Source organism: Oncorhynchus clarkii, chromosome 5, assembly GCF_045791955.1.
Source record: "Oncorhynchus clarkii lewisi isolate Uvic-CL-2024 chromosome 5, UVic_Ocla_1.0, whole genome shotgun sequence".
Lineage (NCBI taxonomy): Eukaryota > Metazoa > Chordata > Actinopteri > Salmoniformes > Salmonidae > Oncorhynchus > Oncorhynchus clarkii.
Window position 1 is genome coordinate 45,794,004 of NC_092151.1, and position 20,945 is coordinate 45,814,948.

The 20,945-nt window shown below is 42.7% G+C and overlaps 2 protein-coding genes across 5 annotated transcripts in view; one reads left to right on the forward strand and one right to left on the reverse strand.

Annotated features, from left to right (window-relative positions):
- Window positions 1-14,340, forward strand: part of LOC139408917 (tyrosine-protein kinase JAK2-like) — an 81,662-nt gene extending 67,322 nt beyond the window's left edge. For 2 of the 4 annotated variants that reach the window (XR_011634333.1, XR_011634334.1), the window contains exons 17-25: window positions 183-333; window positions 600-733; window positions 3,735-3,924; window positions 4,153-4,277; window positions 4,590-4,762; window positions 11,854-11,971; window positions 12,277-12,390; window positions 13,241-13,412; window positions 13,723-14,340. Coding sequence is in view for 2 of the 4 variants with exons in the window: in XM_071153375.1 (XP_071009476.1) it covers window positions 183-333; window positions 600-733; window positions 3,735-3,924; window positions 4,153-4,277; window positions 4,590-4,762; window positions 11,854-11,971; window positions 12,277-12,390; window positions 13,241-13,348 (1,113 nt within the window). In the remaining 2 variants the exon portion in view is untranslated. Of the gene's footprint in view, window positions 1-182; window positions 334-599; window positions 734-3,734; window positions 3,925-4,152; window positions 4,278-4,589; window positions 4,763-11,853; window positions 11,972-12,276; window positions 12,391-13,240 lie in introns of all 4 variants that reach the window. The other 2 variants (XM_071153375.1, XM_071153374.1) reach the window with 1 other exon arrangement.
- Window positions 14,341-15,782: 1,442 nt separating this feature from the next.
- On the reverse strand, window positions 15,783-20,703 carry LOC139410064 (relaxin-3-like). Its single transcript, XM_071155501.1, has 2 exons — window positions 19,994-20,703; window positions 15,783-16,635 (listed from the first exon to the last, which is right to left on the reverse strand). The coding sequence occupies exons 1-2, from the start codon at window positions 20,169-20,171 to the stop codon at window positions 16,253-16,255; spliced, it is 561 nt and encodes a 186-aa protein (XP_071011602.1). The 5' UTR covers window positions 20,172-20,703; the 3' UTR covers window positions 15,783-16,252.
- Between the last annotated feature and the right edge of the window lie 242 nt (window positions 20,704-20,945).

Sequence of the window (20,945 nt, forward strand, 5' to 3'; positions counted from 1 at the left end):
TGAAAATGTGTATAATGAATCAAATCTATTATTGAAACCAACATGTTTTGGCACACATGTCTTCAATGTATTTTCCTTGCTAGAAATACCTGTTCTATGAGGGCAAGGAGAAGGGACATCGTGGATACTATATAATGCCAACATTGTGTACTCGCTCTGATCTTTATTATCTCCCTCTGTAGAAATGCCTGTTCTATGAGGACCGCCACCAGCTGCCTGCTCCGAAGTGGACAGAGCTGGCCAATCTCATCAACAGCTGTATGGACTATGAGCCCTCCAACAGACCTTCCTTCAGAGCTGTCATCAGAGACCTCAACAGCCTCTTCACTCCTGGTCAGTAGCCCTCATCTTTCTACTGCTCTGCCGACAGACAAAGATGTCATTCTAGTAATTTTACTAAAACCTGATGATGTTCCAATGGCTCAGCGTGTTGAACCATGGTGCTGGCAACATTAGGGGTGTGGTTTCGATTCTCGAGTGGACTACTTATACTGAATATAGGTGATGGGTCATTTTGGGTAGCATATTATTATTGTTGTTTAGTTGATTTACAGAAGGTCTCGTGGATTGATTGTGTTCCGTCCTGTCTCCTGTTCCAGACTATGAGTTGCTGGTGGAGAGTGACATGGTGCCCAACAGGACCAGAGGGTTTGGGTTCCCAGGGACTTTTGAGAACCAGGAGCCCGCTCTGTTTGAAGAGAGACATCTCATCTTCCTCAAGCAGCTGGGGAAGGTTAGATGCGCGCAGCTACACACACACACACACACACACACACACACACTCACACTCACACTCACACTCACACTCACTCACTCACTCACTCACTCACTCTTCATTATGCTAGTTTATGCACCGTCTGTGGTTGTAGTTTTTCCCCCCTCTTTTGTAGTTTTTCCTTTTGTAGTTTTTCCCCTCTTTTGTAGTTTTTCCCCTCTTTTGTTGTTTTTCCCCCCTCTTTTGCGCCGTTACATTTCATTTTTACCTCCGTTTTCGCTAGATGAATTGATCAATCACTCACTAATCTCTTCTAGACAGACCACGTCAATATAAATGATACCACAGGATGCGTGAGATAACTAACCAGAATTATTTTGGGTTCTTTGGACAAATCACGATTTTGCAGGTGTTAGCAACTTTAGAATTTCAGGAAGGGGAGGGGACATTTGAGCCCATAGACTTGCCCGTAACTTGCAAAGAGAGAGGGTAGAGCTTCTTCCTTCTGGTTCCCGATCCTTCTCTTAACCAATATGGACCCAGAACATCTGACCAATTACACAAGACTTAACCCTTGTGTTGTCTACGAGTCAAAAGTGACCCGCCACTATGTTTAATAGCAGAGAAAACCACCTAAATTATATTTTTTCAACTTGAAATTGGTTGACTTTTCCTAGAGTGACCCCAACATTAGAAAAAAGTGAAACATCGTCTTTGTTCATATTTCCATGAAAGCTGTACACCACCAGGGTATAAAAATTGTCTCAGGGTCATTTTTGACCCGGCAGTTATAACATCATTTACACACCACAAAAACCAGACACACACACACACACACACAATGAGAAATTGAGATTGTGTGCTACTGATTGAACTCAGACAAAACTGAAGCCATGAGGGCACGTTTCAGTGCCCAACAGGTCGTAGATCAGATTTTTTCAGATGTCCAGGAGGAACAGGAGAACAGTGATTTAGAAGAGGAGGAGGTATCTGAAGAAGAAGATGCGGAAGAATACAACCCAGAGCAGATACATCATCTTCAGATGAAGAAGAAATCCACACAAGCTGAAAGAGTTTTTTTTGTCAAAGAATAGCTAAATAACATGGTCCTTGTCACCACATGACAACCAGGGCAGGATGGCAACACAACATGTCATAAGGATGACCCCAGGGCCCACAAGACATGCAGTTGACCATGCCCAGGACATCGCCTCAACATTCTACATGTGCATCACACCAGCCATTGAAAAAATCTTCCTGGAGATGACAAATTTGGAGGGTTTCTGTAAGTGTCAAGACAACTGGAAAAGGATGAGTTTGACCTGCGTGCCTACATAGGGCTGCTAATCTTAGCGGGTGTGTATAGGTCCCGAGGCGAGGCTACATGTAGTCTCTGGGATGCAGAGAGTGGAAGGGTGATTTTTCCGTGCCGCGATGCCACTGAAAGTCTTTCACACTTTCTCAAGAAGGCTACGATTTGATCACCGTGAGTTAAGACCTGCAAGACGTGCGAGAGACAAACTGGCGGCAATAAGAGAGGTCTGGGAGAAGTGGGTGGAGCGTCTGCCATATGTCTACAACCCTGGGCCTGAAGTAACAGTGGATAAGCAACTGGTACCATTCAGAGGTTCAATTTTTATTTCTCTAATGTAAGTGATTTTCACTGTTAATTCTATTATGTAGAAGCGGACCAGAGGAGGCCCGGAGAAGAACCAGGTTGTGCTTGATGTGACAGATGGACTGAGGGGGCACAATGTCACGTGACAATTTCTTTACTTCTTATGAACTCAGCCAGCAACTCCTGAAGAGGAAGATCACCATGGTTGGCACAGTTAGAAGAACAAGCCTGATGAGCTCCCTCCTGCACTCCTCGCAACAAGGGGGAGAGAGGCCTTCTCATCAAAGTTTGCCTTCACCTCCACCGCCACTCTAGTTTCTTACCTCCCAAAGAGGAACAAGAATGTGGTCCTCTTGAGCACACTGCACAAAACGGCTGAGATCAGTGATCGTGAGGACAGGAAGCCAGCCATCATCCGGAACTACAACCACCACAAAGGAGGTGTGGACAACCTGGACAAGGTGATTGGAACTTACAGCTGCAGGAGGATGACTGCCCGCTGGCCCCTGGTCATCTTCTATAACGTCATTGATGTGTCATCGTACAATGTCTTTGTGATATGGAACAAGATCAACCCTACCTGGATGCCTGATAAGCGGAACAAGAGGAGGGTGTTCCTGGAGCAGCTGGGAAAGGCACTTGTAACCACACACATTCAAAGAAAAGAGCGCCTCCCTCGCACAGCAGCGCTTGTGAAAGCTGTTCGGGGGATGAATCTTGTCCTGATCCACCTGAGGCTGCAGCTGAGGCAGGCAAGAGGAGGAGATGCCAATTCTGCCCCCCAGAGAAGGACTAAAACAAATACTATGTGCTGCACGTGTGAGAAATGCATCTGAAAAGTCCATCCACACATACTTGCATACTGTCCTACATGTGCTAATTAGAGTTGATTGATTTATGTTCTTCACATTTTTGTTTTGTATCTATTATCTTATTTTCTTATTGTTGTTGTTTATGCACCTTGTGGGTGTGGACAATGGTTCAAAAAATGGGAGAATAATAGTATTTTGTAGTTGAATTCCTCATTGTACAGTATATAAGAATATATCACTATGTTGCCAAAAAATACTTTTTCCCTTCAATAAAATGCATTCAAAACTACTTTCTGCACATTTCTTCTACTTTCTGCATTGTGAAGAGGGAAAACCCAGATATTCACAACGTTTGATGAATGACAGGTTTTTTTCTTCATGCTAAATAGATTTGGGGTTTAAAATTCAATTAAGCTGCTTTATTTTAGGGGTCTAGTGAAGGCATGTAATTTTTGACCTTTTGGACAAGTGGAGTGTACAGAATGTTTAAGACTACACAAGGGTTAAGTTCTGGGTTAACCGAGATGAATAACTCGCACTGTCTCTCTCTCTCCCTCTCTTTCTGTCTGTCTCTCTCTCTCTCTCTCAGGGTAACTTTGGCAGTGTGGAGATGTGTAGGTACGATCCTCTGCTCGACAACACAGGGGAGGTGGTGGCAGTCAAGAAGCTGCAGCACAGCACAGCCGAACACCTCCGAGACTTTGAACGGGAGATCGAGATCCTCAAGTCCCTCCAGCATGATAACATCGTCAAGTACAAGGGAGTGTGCTACAGCGCTGGTGAGATCAGTATGTTTTTCAAAGTGTGATGACCACAATCTTCTCTCGGGTCATTGTTCCTTGAATATTCAACTGTTGAGATGAATCATGCTACTATGTCCCAGCTTTGTACGGTACATGACCATCATAACAAGAACTTTCAATCACTGGAAATGAGTGCAAGCTAAAGTGTTGTAGTGCTATGCATCTGACTGCTGTGCTGTTTATTCAATTCTAACCATATCCTAGGTCGGAGGAACCTGCATCTGATCATGGAGTACCTCCCCTACGGCAGTCTGAGAGACTACCTCGTCAAGAACAAGGATCGCTTCGACTACAAGAAACTCCTGCTCTACGCCTCACAGATCTGCAAGGTACAGGACTGTTACAGCACAGTACATTGTAATACTGTGCAAATACTTGAGAAAGACGATTGACCTTTTTTCAAGTCCTGCCCTCCCCATTTACTGCTGCGATGTCCACAAACTTTTGCAGCGGAGAGCAATTTTCCATTAAAACCAATGGAGAAGAACTGACAAAAATGTTGTTAAACTCTGTTTCTACTACTTGATTACATTGAATGCAGACGGCCCCTTGCTCATCAGGAGACTGGTGTTTGTTACTGTGGACTGTCATTTTTATGACTTCACAGGAACTCACTGAACTCTACTTGTGTGCTCCTGCAGGGCATGGACTACCTGGCGACCAAGCGCTACATCCACAGAGACCTGGCCACCCGTAACATCCTGGTAGAGAGTGAGCTGAGGGTGAAGATAGGAGACTTTGGGCTCACCAAGGTCCTGCCTCAGGACAAGGACTACTACACCGTCAGAGAGCCGGGAGAGAGCCCCATCTTCTGGTGAGAAATAATACTGCAACAACTTATTTTTTTTTTCCTGTTTCAAATATTTTTTATTGAACACACACAAGAATGGTGTAATGTAGGTATACAAGACAGGTATACAATTCTTATCTAAACATAAAAGAGCATACAGGAACAACAAGACCCAGAGTTCTGGGTGCAGAACAAATAATACAAAACACGACATACAAAACAAGGACACGTAGAAAGAAAGAGGGAAGATGTCCCCACTATCCCCCCCCCCCCCTCCCAACTGCTCGGGTGGCAGGGCCAGCACATGCTGCCCAAAGGTAGATTAAAATATTACAATTGAGAGTGCGTTAATAAGTACAAATTCACAGCGCCGACTCGTCCAAGTAGGAGAGGAAAGGCTGCCAGATTTGATCAAATGTTGATAATTTATTGTTCAGAATATATCTAATTCTTTCTAAGTGTACAGTGTTTGCCAATTCACTGAGCCATAATTTGGTAGAGGGCGCTTCCCTCCTCTTCCAAAACAACAAGATTCGTTTTTTTGCAGAGATGAGACCGTACGAGATTAGTTGTTTTTGGGGGTTGGTTAATCCGTTTAGGGACTCAGATACTCCCAGGATTATCAGAAGCGGGTCTGGATCTATTGAAGTCTCCAAAACTTCAGAGAGGATCCCAAAAATTCCACCCCAATAACCATGCAAGCTAGAGCATAGGGCAAAGCAGTGGAGTAGCCTGACATTTATCACATGTAGGGGATGTGTCAGGAAATATCCTATGCAGTTTAGTTTTGGAATAGTGTAATCTGTGTAATACCTTGAATTGTATGAGACGATGTCTGGAATTAATGGAGCATGTGTGGATATACTCCAAGCTCTCTTCCCAGTCTGCCACCGAGATGTCAGTCCCTAGTTCTTCCTCCCATTTTGCCTTGATGGCATCAGTAGAAGGTGTGCTAACAGATTGAAAAGCATCATATAGATGCGATATCAGTTTATCGGAGGTGGGGCATATTTTTATGCATCCGTCAAACATGGAAGGTTTAGCATTCCCAAATGTTGGGAGGTGTTTTCTAACGTAGTCTCTAATTTGTAGGTATCTGAAAAAATTAGTTCTGGGAAGATTATAAGTTTCCCTCAGCAACTCAAAGGAAGCAAAGGTCCCTTCTATGTATAAATCCCCTATGGTACTTATCCCCAACTCTCCCCATCGCTCAAAGGTGTTATCAAGGTTAGAAGGGGCAAAGGAGGGATTCCTGGCGACAGGGAGCATGAATGACATTGGTCTAAGCTCAAAGTGGACTTTAATTTGCTTCCAGATTCGGACTGTGCTATGTATAATAGGATTGTTACAATAAAGTGACATCTCCAGATTGACAGGCGACAACATCGAAGCGCCAATAGAGAAGGGGTGACACTCCTCACGCTCCATACTAAGCCAGCTGGATGCCGGAAGTACATCATCCAGCAGAAACGTAACAATGCGGAGGTTAGCAGCCCAGTAATAAAATATAAAATTTGGGAGAGACAATCCTCCTTCCATCTTGGATTTACAGAGGTGTTTTTTACCTATCCTGTGTGTTTTATAATCCCAGATGAAAGGATTGATAATTGAGTCCAGCTGTTTATGAAAGGATTTAGATATGAATACTGGGATGTTCTGATATAGGTAGAGCAGTTGTGGGAGGAAGACCATTTTAATGGCATTAATTATTCAGAGCAGAGAAATTGGGAGAGTTCTCCAAAATAATATGTTTGCTTTGAGTTTTTGTATCAGAGAGGGGAAATTCTCTTTAAATAGTAAGGAGTATTGTTTGGTAACTACAATTCCTAGGTAGGTACATTTTTCTGAAGATAACTTAAATGGGAGATGTTCTAGCCAGGAGGTATTTTGCGACCGTATTAATTCACTCTTGTTCCAATTTATTCTGTATCCCGAGAAGGTACCAAACAAATTGATCACATCAAGAATAGCTGGGATACTAGCCTGGGGTTCTGTTACATAGAGGAGGATGTCATCTGCGTATAGGGAGATCTTATTTAGAGTATCTTTAGTATTATAGCCGTGTATTGCTGCATGAGATCTAATCGTCTGAGCGAGCGGTTCGATAATTAGGGCAAAGAGCATAGGCGACAGCGCACAACCCTGCCTTGTCCCTCTGTTGAGGTTAAATCGGGGCGACAATGATTGGTTAGTGAGTATTCTGGCACAGTGGTTCCTATATAAAAGCTGGATCCAATTGATGAACCTATATCCAATATTACATTTCTGTAGGACCTTGAATAGATAGGGCCACTCAACTTGGTCAAAGGCCTTTTCGGCGTCAAGAGATATGACGGCAAGGTCCACGTTGGGTAACCTCTGAGAATACATAATATTGAAGAGGCGCCTGAGATTGAAGAATGAGTTTCTGTTAGGGATAAAGCCGGTCTGATCCGAATGGACCAATTTGCCAATTAAAGTGCTAAGCCTGTTAGCCAGAGTTTCTTTGGTCTGTATTAAGGAGAGATATTGGTCTGTATGACCCTACCTCTTCTGGATCTTTACCCTTCTTATGTATAACTGTAATGAACGCTTCGTCCAAAGTAGAAGGGAGAGCTCCATCCTCATTGGCCTGAACCAACATTTTGTGCAGATAGGGAGAGAGCATGTTGCTGAATGTTTTATAGAATTCACCAGGGTATCCATCTGGGCCCAGGGTCTTGCCACTCTTTAGAGATTTAATTGTTTCTCGAATTTCATCGAGATATTTCCTTATTCAGGAAGTTAGAATCTTCCTGGTTCAGGGCAGGAAGATTACAGTCCTCCAAAAATGTTTGCATAAATAAGGGGTTAGGATCCGCTTTAGATGTATATAGAGTCTCATAAAACTGCCGGAATCTGTCATTGATGTCTTTGGGGGAAGAGAGTAATTCCCCAGATGCAGATTTAACCCTGTGAATCATTCGGTCACTCACATTTTTTCGAAGTTGTCTGGCGAGTAATTTGTGTGGTTTGTCACCATACTCAAAATATTTTTGCTTGGCATAGAGAAAAGATGTAGCAATTTTAGCTGAGAGAATCTGATTATATTCAAATTTTAAAGAGGTAATTTTTTTTAATGTTTCTCCATAGATGGGTGGCTAGCATTCTCCCTATCCAGTAAATGAATTTGTCCCTCCAGTTCTTCCAGTTTTCATCTGTTTTGCCTACTCCTGGCAGCCTGAAAGGAGATGATACAGCCTCTCAGATAAGCCTTCAGTGTTTCCCACAATAATGCTGGGGAGGTCTCTGTGTTGTCGTTGGTATCAAAGAAAAATGTAATTTGGTCTTTAAGATATTCACAGAATGTTGGTTCTGTGAGGAGCTGAGGATTCAACCTCCAGACCCTCTCGTTTGGTACAATGTCACCCAATCTCAGGGAGAAGGTGAGTGGACTGTGGTCCGAGATTATAATATCATGATACCTCACATTACAGGTATAGGGGAGTAGTCTAGCATCCAACAAAAAGTAGTCAATTCGAGTGTAAACCTTGTGAACATGAGAGTAAAAGGAGTATTCCCTACCCGTAGAGTTAGCGATCCTCCATATATCAAATAAGTTCGAATTTTTTATGTAGGTTTTCAAGAATTCGCTTGAATAGGAGGTAGGGGTTCGCCGGGTAGAGGATCTATCCAAATATTGGTCTAGCACACAGTTAAGGTCCCCTCCAATGACCAGGTTAGTATGGGAGATATCTGGAATCAGGGCAAGGACTCTTTTGAAAAAAGAGGGGTTGTCAATGTTTGGCCCATAGATATTTAGTAGAGTTACTGAGGTAGAGTGGATTTCTCCTATTGCGATCACATACCGACCCTCTTTATCTGCAATAGTGGTTTTATGTAGAAAGGGAATTCCTTTCCGTACCAGAATCGCTGTGCCTCTCGTTTTGGCAGAGAAGTTAGAGTGATACACTTGCCCCACCCACCTACACTTAAGTCTGCTATGAGAGTTATTCTTCAGATGGGTTTCTTGCAAAAATATAATATCAGACGAGAGTGCTTTCAAGTGGGCTAGGACCTTGCCCCTCTTAATTGGTTCGTTTAAACCCTTGACATTCCAGGAAGTGAATGTAAGCCCCGCCCTCCTCTCGTTTGTAGTTCCTATGGTGGCCTGCATACCATGTAACTTGATAAAAAGGTAAGAAAGCGCACCAAACCATCACGATCAGCATATGTAGCACCTACACCCGAGCAGTATCCAACCCACCCCTCCCCCCCTGCAAGCACCTTTACCTCCCACCCTGTTCCCCTAATTTCCCCAACACTTACCCCCCCCCCCCCATCAACCCACATTTAACAGGCATGTACAAACAGGAGAGAAAAAAAAGGAAAAATTAAAATAATAAACACATTGTCTGGCCGATGCCAAAAAAGCACAGCGCGACCTCGAACAAGAGGTAAAACAAAAATAAAATCCCAACTATACGTTCACCTCTCACTATCCTAGAACTTCTACTAACATATGAACTGAGGAGGCTCCCGCGAGTTAAGTGTTCAGTTAGCATCTAATAAACCTAAACCGAATAAGTTGCAACTTAAACATATTGCGCATTTAAGCGTCATCCTGGGTCAATCCCAGAGATAAGCAAGATATAGCCTCAAGATTATATCGCTAAGCACTGCCGGTCAAAAAATAAACCATCCGCAACCGACATAGTCAGCCGTACCTTTACATACTGTGGGTCAGGAGACCGGAACAAGGATTTGTTAAATTAAACGTTCCCCCCATAAACAAAATATGTTTAATAAAAAATAAATAAAAATATATACATTTTATATATATATATATACATACATACACACACGCACGCACGCACGCACGCACGCACGCACATACATACATACATACATACATACATACATACATACATACATACATACATACATACATACATACATACATACATACATACATACATACATACATACATACATACATACATACATACATACATACATACATACATACATACACACGCATACATACATACATACACACGCATACATACACACATATACATACACACATATACATACACATACTTATACATACACACACGCACACACATATACACACATATACATGTATGTATACATACCCACACAAAAAAATCATATATAAAAATATATATTTAAAGAATATGTATATACATCCATATGCACATATACACATACAAACATTCATACCCCAGAATAACAATCTACACTGATTTAAAATATACACATACATAATACTAAAATGCTAAGAGAAAATAGTAATAAAGTACAAATAGTAATTATATGTACGCACACCTACACAGACATAAGCACTACAGAGGGCTGGTGGGACTCTAGTCGGGAGAGAGGCCCACGGCCAGACAAAGGCAGAACGGCACAAAACATCAACTTGCTAACCAGGTGTCTGCCCCCTCCCAACCATCACCCCCAGTCCCCTGCAAGCAATAAATAAATGGTATGGTAGTAAGAATAATGTAAGGATTGTAAAATAAATAACGAAACAAAACAAAAGTGGGGGAATATAAGTATATCCGTCCGAAGGTGTCAGTGATCAAACCTGGAAGTAAAAAATATGCATCGCTGAGCACAGCCGGGATGAAAGTGAATGTAACGTTAATTGAGAGCTCTGACCGCCATCCATTGGTCAGCTCAGCGTCTTACATGTTCGGTAGCCCTTGTTGAGCCTGTTTAATACGTTTTCACCCAATATGGTATAGTATGGATTCGAGTCCATGAGCAGACCCTAACACGCAATAACAAGGCACTCTAACCTGTACGGGGGATTGGTGTATATCCCCGGATAAACTTCTCTGCGTCCAAAACCGAGGAGAGCCAAATCCTCTCACTGAAAGGCGGGGTAATTCTTAGTCTTGCAGGGAAGAGTAAGGCTGGGCGAAGATGGAGTTTGTAGAGTTTGGTCATGACATCTCTGTAGTCGGCGCGATGCTTTTCCACATCGGGCGCATAATCCTCATAGACACAGAATGGATGCCCTTTATGTGACAGGTTGCCCCTCATTCGAGCTTCACGCAGGATAAGATCCTTGGTCTTGAAACTGTGACAACAGATGATTACTGGGCGAGGACGTTGGCCCGGTCCAGGCACTGGGACAAGGGAGCGATGTGCGCGGTCCAGCTGGGGATCCGAATCCAAAACATCCGATCCCATTGCATCCTTCAATAGCTTGGCGAAGAAGTCGGTGGGGCGAGAGCCCGCCTCTACCCCCTCTGCCAGACCAACAACGCAAAGTTTATTACGTCTGGATCGGCCCTCCAGGTCCACCACTTTCACAGAAAGCCTGCAATGACGTGCATAGCTTCTCTAACTCGTCGATCCTACCAGCGTTGAATTCAGAAGCTTTCTCAAGGTCCACAATACTCTGGCCATGCGAAGCGACCGTTCGAATGATGCTCTCGATTTTGGTGTCCAGTTCAGCAATAGTGGCCTTAAGATCCTCAGCTATAGCAACACGTAGCTCCCCCAAAGCCCGGGTAAGTTCTGTAAGTGTCACGTTGTTGCATGTGCCTCCCGCCATGTCTGTCTCGTTGTTTAGTGGGGAGTAGGCCTCCGCTGTGGATTTATTGTCCTTTGGTCGCTTATTACTCGGCATTTTCATATAAAAAGTTACAATCTTGTATTAGAAAGAAACGTTTGTTGTAAAAAGTGCCATAACGTAGGTTAAATTAGATTATTTCGCAAAAAAGTTGCAGGAGCCTCTCACGCACAGCCGTTCACTCCAACATGCTAGCTCCGCCCCCATACTGCAACTTCTTTAACAGGCAGTGGGAGAATTGTGGTTAAGACAGTAGTCGATTGTTACTTTTATTAATGAAGTTAGTCACAAATGAGCTCACTAATTGGCAAGCACCAAAATACCAATCCTACAATTTGAAAAAAAGGATTGACTGTTTATTAATGTTGTGGAAACTATTTTAACTAATGATTGACTGTATATTTGACTTATAACCCCTTTTTAAAGGGTCTCTTTTTTTTGTGCTTTTTATATCACCGCTGTGTGTATGTTTTATATATATTTGTAAGCTCATTTGTGTGTATGCTTATTTGCATTTGTAAGTTCATGTTGCTTCGTTGTGTTGAAGGTATGCCCCCGAGTCGCTGACTGAGAGCAAGTTTTCAGTGGGCTCTGACGTGTGGAGCTTTGGAGTGGTCCTATACGAGCTGTACACCCACAGCGACAAGGACTGCAGTCCTCCAGCCGTACGTCTCTTTTCCCTTTTTTTACTTTTCCTCTTCTACCTCACACGGTCATTCTTTGTCTCTCATCACTTTTCTCAACTGTCTCCCTCAACCGTTCTCTCTTTTGATACTGCCAACTTGTACAAAAGTGCAAAGAGCTTGATTAAGACTTGTCGTCATTATGACCATTAAAGACAATTTCTTGTACCATGTGGTGTCTCTGTATATGGTTAATTGAAATGAGCTAATTTGATTAGTTTACCTACCATCCTTAAACTGCTGTAATTAACCTAGCTCTTACTCCCCCCCCCCCCCCCCCCCCCCAGGTGTTCATGGATAAGATGGGCCGTGACAAGCAGGGTCAGATGATAGTGTATCACCTCATTGATCTCCTGAAGAGAGGATACAGACTCCCTGCTCCCCAGGGCTGTCCTGAGGAGGTGAGGCTGACCGTCTGTCTCTGTCTGTTTCTGTGTCTTGTGTATATCTTATTGCCATCTAAACAAAATTGTAAGGCAGCCTAAACGGAGAGCTCTGTAAATGTTTTACATATTTTATGTTTTTAGCTGTTTTTTTTAAATATTTTTTTTATACTCTTTTTAGTTTTTGATTAGTAATTGAGTTGTTGATTGGATATATCTGGTTGTTTTCACCCATGGAGTTGCAGGACTGATGGCAGGATGACTTGTCAGGTTTAGCTAGCTGGCTAATATTTGCGTTTTAAAAGATGCATTTCAACACCGGCTGCTTCTGGATCAGTGGTGACCTGACTGCAGTATGGAAATGGCAGCGAGCTCGTAGCGAGGAGGACTGCTGCTCTGGACTGATGTGTTGTGGGCTTTTTTCTGCGCTGTAGCAGCACCCAAGTGGGTGCTACACGTTAGTTGTGGTGGAATACGAATTCCAGGCTACAGAGAGGCTGAGCTGTGGACGACATCAGGGCCAGCAAGCCAATTGCGTCATTATATTTCTATGGCATCAACTGACATCACCATCATCTAACTCCGTTTAGGAGCCAGAGATCGCTGATCTGCTGAGGGAGTCCTGCTCTGTGGCTATGACAATGTCGTCCTGTCCTTTTTTGTTTTGTTATGTTATACTGTATGTGTAACCCAATTCTGCCTAGTAGGCTACGTCTACTGTGTAGCTTGTACCTACAATGTTACATTTTTTGAACCATTTATTAAAGAGGACTTTTGTGTGTCATCCTCAATGATTTTAAGTGCATTATCCACTTTTGTGCTTGTATTTGCGTTTTTAAATTGTCAAATGTATCTATTTATTCCTCAGATCCACAACATGATGACAGAGTGCTGGAATGGTGACCCAGGTCTGCGGCCCACCTTCAAGAAGTTAGCCCAGAGTGTGGACACGTTCCGGGACAGTGAAGAGGGCTGAGGAACCCTTCCTGGAGGGCTCTACTGGAGGTGACCTGGCCCAGCCCACATGATCACCTTGTCCAGTAAGAAACGCTCATTTTCCATTGTAAAACGTTTTGCTACGGTGTGCCCTAATCAATACAACCCTGACGACGCCTTAACTCTCAAAGACTACAACAATGGAGTCACTTGAGCCAACAGTCTTCTGGAGCAGATAGAAGGAGCAAACGGGGAGGATTACCAATGGCATTCTGGGAGAAATCGCAAAAAGACAATATTGAAGTCTGTCTTTGTGTGTGAACCTAGACCATTTTTTCCACTGATTTGGGGAAGGGAAATGACCACATGCTCTTACTTTGCTGTTGTCTTTTCTCCATTCTGTAATGTTTTCAGACTCCAGCACAGGCAGAACACACTCAGCTGTTGTATATGCTAATGGCAGCACAGAAACAGGTCAAGAATAGCAATACAGAAGACGTGCATTTAGTAAAGACGTTAAGACTGTTCCATCTGCCTCCCTCCTCAACTCAAGTGGATTATGTCAAACCACTTTTCTCTTTGTCACGGTAATCCACATTGTGTTAATGTGCCGTCATCTGACCTGCTGACCTCCACTGGAATATGCACTTCTGCCGGATCAGTAGTACGTATAAGAACATGGACGAGACTGTTTTGTCTGTCAGTATATTTAGGTTGTCTGTCTTCCTTTTTATTTTAGGTTGTCATGGCAGCCGTGCTGACTGTCGTAGATGATGTCAATGTCAAAACTTCGAAGGTTAAAGTGTTTTGAGTGAACATATTTGTTATTTTTCATTCAAAAAAACAAGTGATAATCTATGATCATGGCGAGGAAAGGGTTTTAACATGTATTTATTTAATTGTTTTATACAAGCCAGTGTTTACCTGTTTGCGAGCATTTGAGTTATAATGCTTAGGCTAAATTGATTGTAAAATATCCGCTATTTTATATCAAAGCAGTCGTACAGTATTAAAGGGTATGTTATTGCAAAACTGGTCAGAAATTGATTTTATTGCTTTAGTGGCATGTTTTATTTATTTGTGAGAGACAAAAGTTTAACGGCCATTTTATTTGGTTGTATTCATCCTCTTGAGTGGAAAGTGGCTCTTTCATCTCCATCCACACCGTCAGCCCTCAAAAAAGGTCACTTATACACATGACAATTTGCACATCAGACCTGGGTTCAAATACATGTGTATTTGAGTGTCTGTTATTTCAAAATACACAGAACAAAACGATTACTTATACAAAACTTTCCTGGAACGCTATTTGAACCCCTTTTCAAATACTTTGCTGCTCCGTGTCAAACGAGCTTTTAGAAATGGTTTTTAAAACATAACATGGCATCTTGTCCCTCTATCATGAGACACCAATGTAAAGTATGGGCTGCATATTGCGATTTAATAAGTCAAATGAGACCTGCATAGCTTTTTTCAAACGAAACTTAACTACATTCACACCAAATAATTAAAATATTTATTTTAAGTCGTTGTAAATACATGCAAATCTTTCCAAATAGTTTTTTTTTTTTAAATGCATTCCAAAATTCAACTACTTGTTCTTTCAAATTAAGATGCTCTAAATACTTGTATTGAAAAGTAATCACACACATGGACGCGCACACACCACAGAGAAACTTGTATCTATTTAAGGCTCTGACTGGTGACTTGTCATTTACTCAGGTGTAGTAGTTCTACAGGTAAGGAATGGTCTCCCACGGAGAAAACTGTGGTGATGTGTTGTGATTGCTTTTAGGCTAAATGGGGTAGGATCCTCGTAAACCAGTGAGTCCCTGTAGCTGTGTGAGTAGCTGTGTGAAATCCCTCTGGGGTACACCTTGGTAGTGGTGGTGATAGTAAGAGTAATGTTCTGTGGAGGTATGGTAGTCATTGCAATAACTGTTATTGTGTCTGGTGGATCCTCCTGTCCTCATGGCTGACTTAGCACAACTAGCTGCAGGTCTGGGCCACCAGCTAACTGTTATTGTTTCCATGGTAAACCAGGAGAGTAGTAAGGGGGGGGGGGGGGGGGTGGGAGAGAGGCTATTAAGGGAAAATAAGAGCTTATTTTTCCTTAATGCCTGACTGTTACCATGGCGTCAGCTACAGTAAACATTGAGTAATGGCTAACAATGTGGTTTTACCCCAGGTCGAATGCAGACATGAAATTATTTATTTTTGATGAACCTAATAAATACCAATGTGTAATTATATAGCGATAACATTTTTTTGCTTTTCCATTTAGTGGATGAGACATTTCGACGTGGACGAGATGTGATTTCCAAAATAGACTTTATATTGATGTTCAATGAGTTGTACATTTACATACACTTAACATATGTTCACAGTATTTCAATGGGGTATTCTTGGTAGGGATGCATTTTAAGTCATTCAAACAATTGTATTTCTCAGGGAAGTGCATAAGTGCTCTTGCTTCAGTAATTCATTTAATGATGAAACAACATTTGAGCAATAACACATGCAAACTGCAATTGCAAACTATTTGCCTTGCACATTATACAGAAAAGCGTACGAAGCCATTTAAACAGCTAGCCCGGCGTTTCCCAAACCTGGTCCTCGGGACCCCAAGGAGTGCACATTTAGTTTTTTGCCCTAACCACTACACAGCTGATTTTGAATGATCCAAGCTTGATGATTATTTGAATTAGCTGTGTAGTGCTAGGGTAAAACCCAAACGTGCACTCTTTGGGGTCCTGAGGACCGAGTTTGGGAACCCCTGAGCCAGCCTGTGTTGAAATTTCTCCCATCAACAACCTAGTCAAACACTGAAAAGAAAACGGCTAACCTTTCACCCACACTCCAATAACACAGAGAGGTGTGTGGTCAGATAAACCCAGGCTAGGGCAGCTCTACCTCCACCATCCTGTTGCCCACTGCCCCAGTCTCAGCACAGACGCCCAATGTCATTCTTACTGCAACCCTGGTTGCAGCACATGCCAGCTACGCCCAAGGAAAAGTTGCTCTTTCGCCTGTTGCGGCGTTGCCAATTGATGCTTGGGCTCCTGGCCAGCTCCCTGGCTCCCCCCACTCCTCCCAACACCGATGCATGATTCTGGAGCTCTTCACTGGGGTCGAGGTTGGCCGCGGACCCCCTATGGTCTCCCACTCCACCCAGGAGTGAGAGGAGTTCAGCCAGGGAGGTGGGGGATGAGGAGGAGAGCTGGAGAGGGTGGTCTGCTACTGCGGCCTGGTCCAGACCATGAGGCCAGTTGAGTCTGCTGTCCTCGCCCTCTCGGACATCACTATGGGAACTGGCATGGAAGAGATCTGGAAGAGGTCAGAGCATAGGGGGGGACAGTCAGTAGGGGTGAGTACACCTTTTGGTTGTCATCATCCAATCAAGATGAGCCGATAACTATCTGATCAAGTATTGTTGCTTCTATAGAAGGTTTTAAAATGTCTCCTATCTGCCGACTGCCTCTTCATTGTGACCAGATTTCCTCATCCCTCCCGGTATGCAAACTAATCCAACCTGCCTTGGACCTTTCCTTATGACACAAGCTGTGTAGATCAACAGGAAAAAAAAGCATACTTTTATACTCAATAGTTATACTCACATAATTACGGCCTACTTTTGTTACCCAACAATTAATACTGGGCTTAACACTGTCCTGATAACCTCGTCAGCTCATGCACTTTTTTTTATTACAAATTATTTGTAATTGTGGAAGTGGCCTCGCTCATGCTTACAGAAAGCTATGCGCCTTTACGAATCAGTTTGGACCTCTTCTGCACTTTATTGCTAGCTATTAGTCTGGAAAATGCTCAGAGATTCACAGAATTATATAAAGATTTTGCCTTAGCCTATACTAGACCTAAACAGTTCTACCAAAGGAACAGAAATGTAACATGCTGGGAGAATGACTGTGGTTCCTTCCAAATCATTGATCAGTGTTAATTCCGAAACAGTCACTTTCACTCATCGAGGGTTGATAGACTGATATAGGCCTACTACAAATGTGTTGGGGATGATGTGATGGACGATGATGGAGTCGCAGTAGAAGAGCACAGGGCCTGACAAGTGTATGGCAAGGTACATTACATGACCAAAGGTATGTGGACACCTGCCCCCCCCCTCCGATAACAGCCTCCACTCTTCTGGGAAGGCTTTCCACTCAATGTTGGAACATTTGCTTCCATTCAGCCACAAGAACATTAGTGAGGTCAGGCACTGATGTTGGGCGATTAGGCCTGGCTCGCAGTCGGTGTTCCAATTCATCCCAAAAGTGTTCAATGGGGTTGAGGTCAGGGCTCTGTGCAGGCCAGTCAAGTTCTTCCACAACGGTCTCGACAAAGCATTTCTGTATGGACGGGGCCATTGCTTGCAAAGGCAGTTTGGAAATTGGTAGTGAGTGTATTTTTGTATAGTGTATATATTGTAGGCCCCACCTTTAGGCTACCTTTAGAGCCAGGGTGGATTTTTATACAATTTCCATAGACAAGCCACTATTATATACTGGACAAACACTACATGTTGTCCCTTGTTTCATGAGCTGAAATAAAAGATCACAAATGTTCCATACGCACAAAGAAATTCTCAAATTTTGCACACACATTTGTTTACATCCCTGTTAGTGAGCGTTTTTCCTCTGCCAAGATAATCCATCCACTTGACAGGTGTGGCATATCAAGAAGCTGATTAAACAGCATGATCATTACACAGGTGCACCTTGTGCTGGGGTCAATAAAAGGCCACACAATGCCAGATGTCTCAAGTTGAGGGAGTGCAATTGGCATGCTGACTGTGGGAAAGTCCACTAGAGCTGTTGCGGGAGAATTTGACAGTACATTCAACCGGCCTCACAACCACCAGACCATGTGTAACCACGCCAGCCCAGGACATCCACATCTGGCTTCTTCACCTGAGGAGTATTTCTGTCTGTAATAAAGCCCTTTTGTGTGGGCCTATGATCTCCCAGGCCCACCCATGGCTGCGCCCCTGCCCAGTCATGTGAAATACATAATTAGGGCCTAATTAATTTATTTAAGGAAAACTCAATCAAATCGTTATTTGTTGCATGTTGAGTTTATATTTTAGTTCAGTATAAATACCACTTTTTTAATATCTGATAATAGCAACATGAATTAGGGCTCTGTTCAATCTGTAACGATGAAGAGTTACACGATTCCGCTATAGCCTATAAATGTAAAGGTCATTTCATAATGAACCGATATAAGTAAAGTCTACTGCGAATGCAGTTTCCGCTAAAGCGGGAACATAAATTTACATTTCAACCACGCTGCAAAGCTGCATTTCCGAGATGCGGTTCGAATACAGCCCACAATACAAAAATGTTAATTAAACGGTCAGCATTTCATTATCTCCCATCATCCACAGCGCTGTCCAGAATGAACGGTGGGATCATGGGATGGCCACAATACTGCATCCAGCTCCAAATAAAAATGGGCTCTGGGTTATCCCATTCCCACTCCTGCTATTACAGTCATTGACCTTTCTTTAAGATGTTTTCAAATATTTGATGTTGCGCTGGCAGTGGACATGTGAACCCTTTTTCGTGTATTCGGAACGATATCTTCGTAAATGTCTTTCTATACGTGTTATCTAATTCCGATTGGACTATGGCATCCGACCACAGTGCCAGAAGGCACTTGGTTTCTATTGAAGACCAGGATTTGTAGAGGTAACCTGTCGTTGTCCATACTTACTACCTCGACTGGCCGGTGTGATGTATTTTATGAGGGCGGGACAACCGTGAAATTGGCCAAATTTATAGGCTATGCTTTTGTTGTCAGGATTTGTTTACACTTCGAGTATATCCTTACTATATGCGTCTTGGCTACCTCCGGAGGTGGTCAGAAAGATCTTATCAAAATCAGTTCACAATTAATATTTTGATTGTCTATCGGCCTGCCTGTCGACAAATATGGGCACAATCAGAATGTGAACAAGAGTATTTTAGAGCCAGGTATAAACGAGACTAGAGACACACTCATTATTATTTTTAAATCTACACTTTAATGCATAGACTCATGTGAATGCATACAATGACAGTGAAAATCCCCCAAAATGCTGGGTTCTTTTTTAAATTTCAGTAAAAATCAGAGGTTACTGCACGGACAGCTATCACGGTCAGAAACCGTGCAGAGTACATTGCAGGTCCACCGTACTAATAATTGAAAGCGCTCTTAACAACTTTTACATAGGAAATTACAAAATAATGTTGATTGCGTTTCAATTAGTATACTTCTCAGTAATCAGTCCAACAGGGTACCATATTTCTACAGAGGAAAAAGCAGCGCTCACTATTTTCTAATTCTCCAACCAATAAACTGTCGGTGGTTCTGAAGTAGGCTATCGCTGAAACGTCTCTCCATCGTTCTCTGGGACAGAATTGACCAAATGTACCAAAATCTTGATTGAATAGATGCGCCTTTCTTTCAAAAACCTAGACTGCAAATTTGGATTTTTAGACCATAGCTTGTTGTATCTTTTAAAATCGAATATAAGACTGAGTAGGCCCACCAAAACGATTTAATGCGGTGCCCAAGTCACATGAGATTTACACAATACGTCTTACTGCAGCTGCGGAGAAAAGTACAAGTTTGACCAGTTCAACATCATCGACAAGTGTTTGCATGAATAACCTTAGATGTAGCTACTTACCCAAATCTTCATCTAAGGACCGTTTCCAACGGGACCCGCCGCACGTAAAGATAACGGCTCTTATGAACTCTCTGCCGCACAGTTTCATCCCATTGTCTCGCGATAGGCTTTGAGTGCTTGTACACATTAACAAAGTACCAACACACACAAGGAGGACAAAGGAAAGCTTTGGTAGCATTTTCAGTTTAGAGCTGGTTTCCTTTTGAGAGAGATGAACTAAAGTTACCCTACAGTGTGTGTGGTCCTGGTGCAGGTGTGTTCTGAGATGCTATGCTGTTCAGTGAGTCCACGCTCTCTTGTCAATGTAGACTTCAATAGGATGTCATTAGGTACCTCTCACTATCCCGTGATTCTTATTGTGGTCTGTTTGCTACTGGTCCATCTTTTATAGTCACTAACCCCACACCATTACCATCCTGGGTGTGAGTCATATTACTCTACACTCCATCCACCTCCGCCTGATAACAACTCCCAACAATTGCACACAGGCTTGCAAGAGTGGCCCAGGAAGAAGTTTAGGGGTGGTGGTGCTTACATTTTTTGGTACTCTCATACACAATTAGTAAAGTCCTAGTGCACTACTTTTGTAAGAAAAAATATATATATCCCCCCCACAATTATTTTTTTTTGTACAACTTGAAATTCTGATTCATCAGGGGGTGCTGCAACACGCTCAGAACCCCTACTTCTCTAGCCGCGTGTGCATGCTCTCTCTCACACACAAAGAATGTGTAGAAAAGGATTCCAGACACACTTTAGATACATAATAATTAATGAATTCATTTTTTTATATATATACATATTCTGGGTATAAATCCTTTCATGTAGCAGAATTACAGTGAAATGTCACTGTTCAGATTTGGTGTTTGGAAACAGCTCAGAGCTATACACTCGACTGCTTCCAATCAAATCTTCATCTGCAGTAAATGATGACCGGTACTGTGATAGTGGA

Coding starts and splice junctions, on each gene's coding strand:
- LOC139410064 (XM_071155501.1), bottom strand. CDS start 20,171: ATGCTACCAAAGCTTTCCTTTGTCCTCCTTGTGTGTGTTGGTACTTTG. Junction 16,636..19,993: donor GTCCTTAGATGAAGATTTGG/GTAAGTAGCTAC, acceptor GACCTCTTCCAG/ATCTCTTCCATGCCAGTTCC.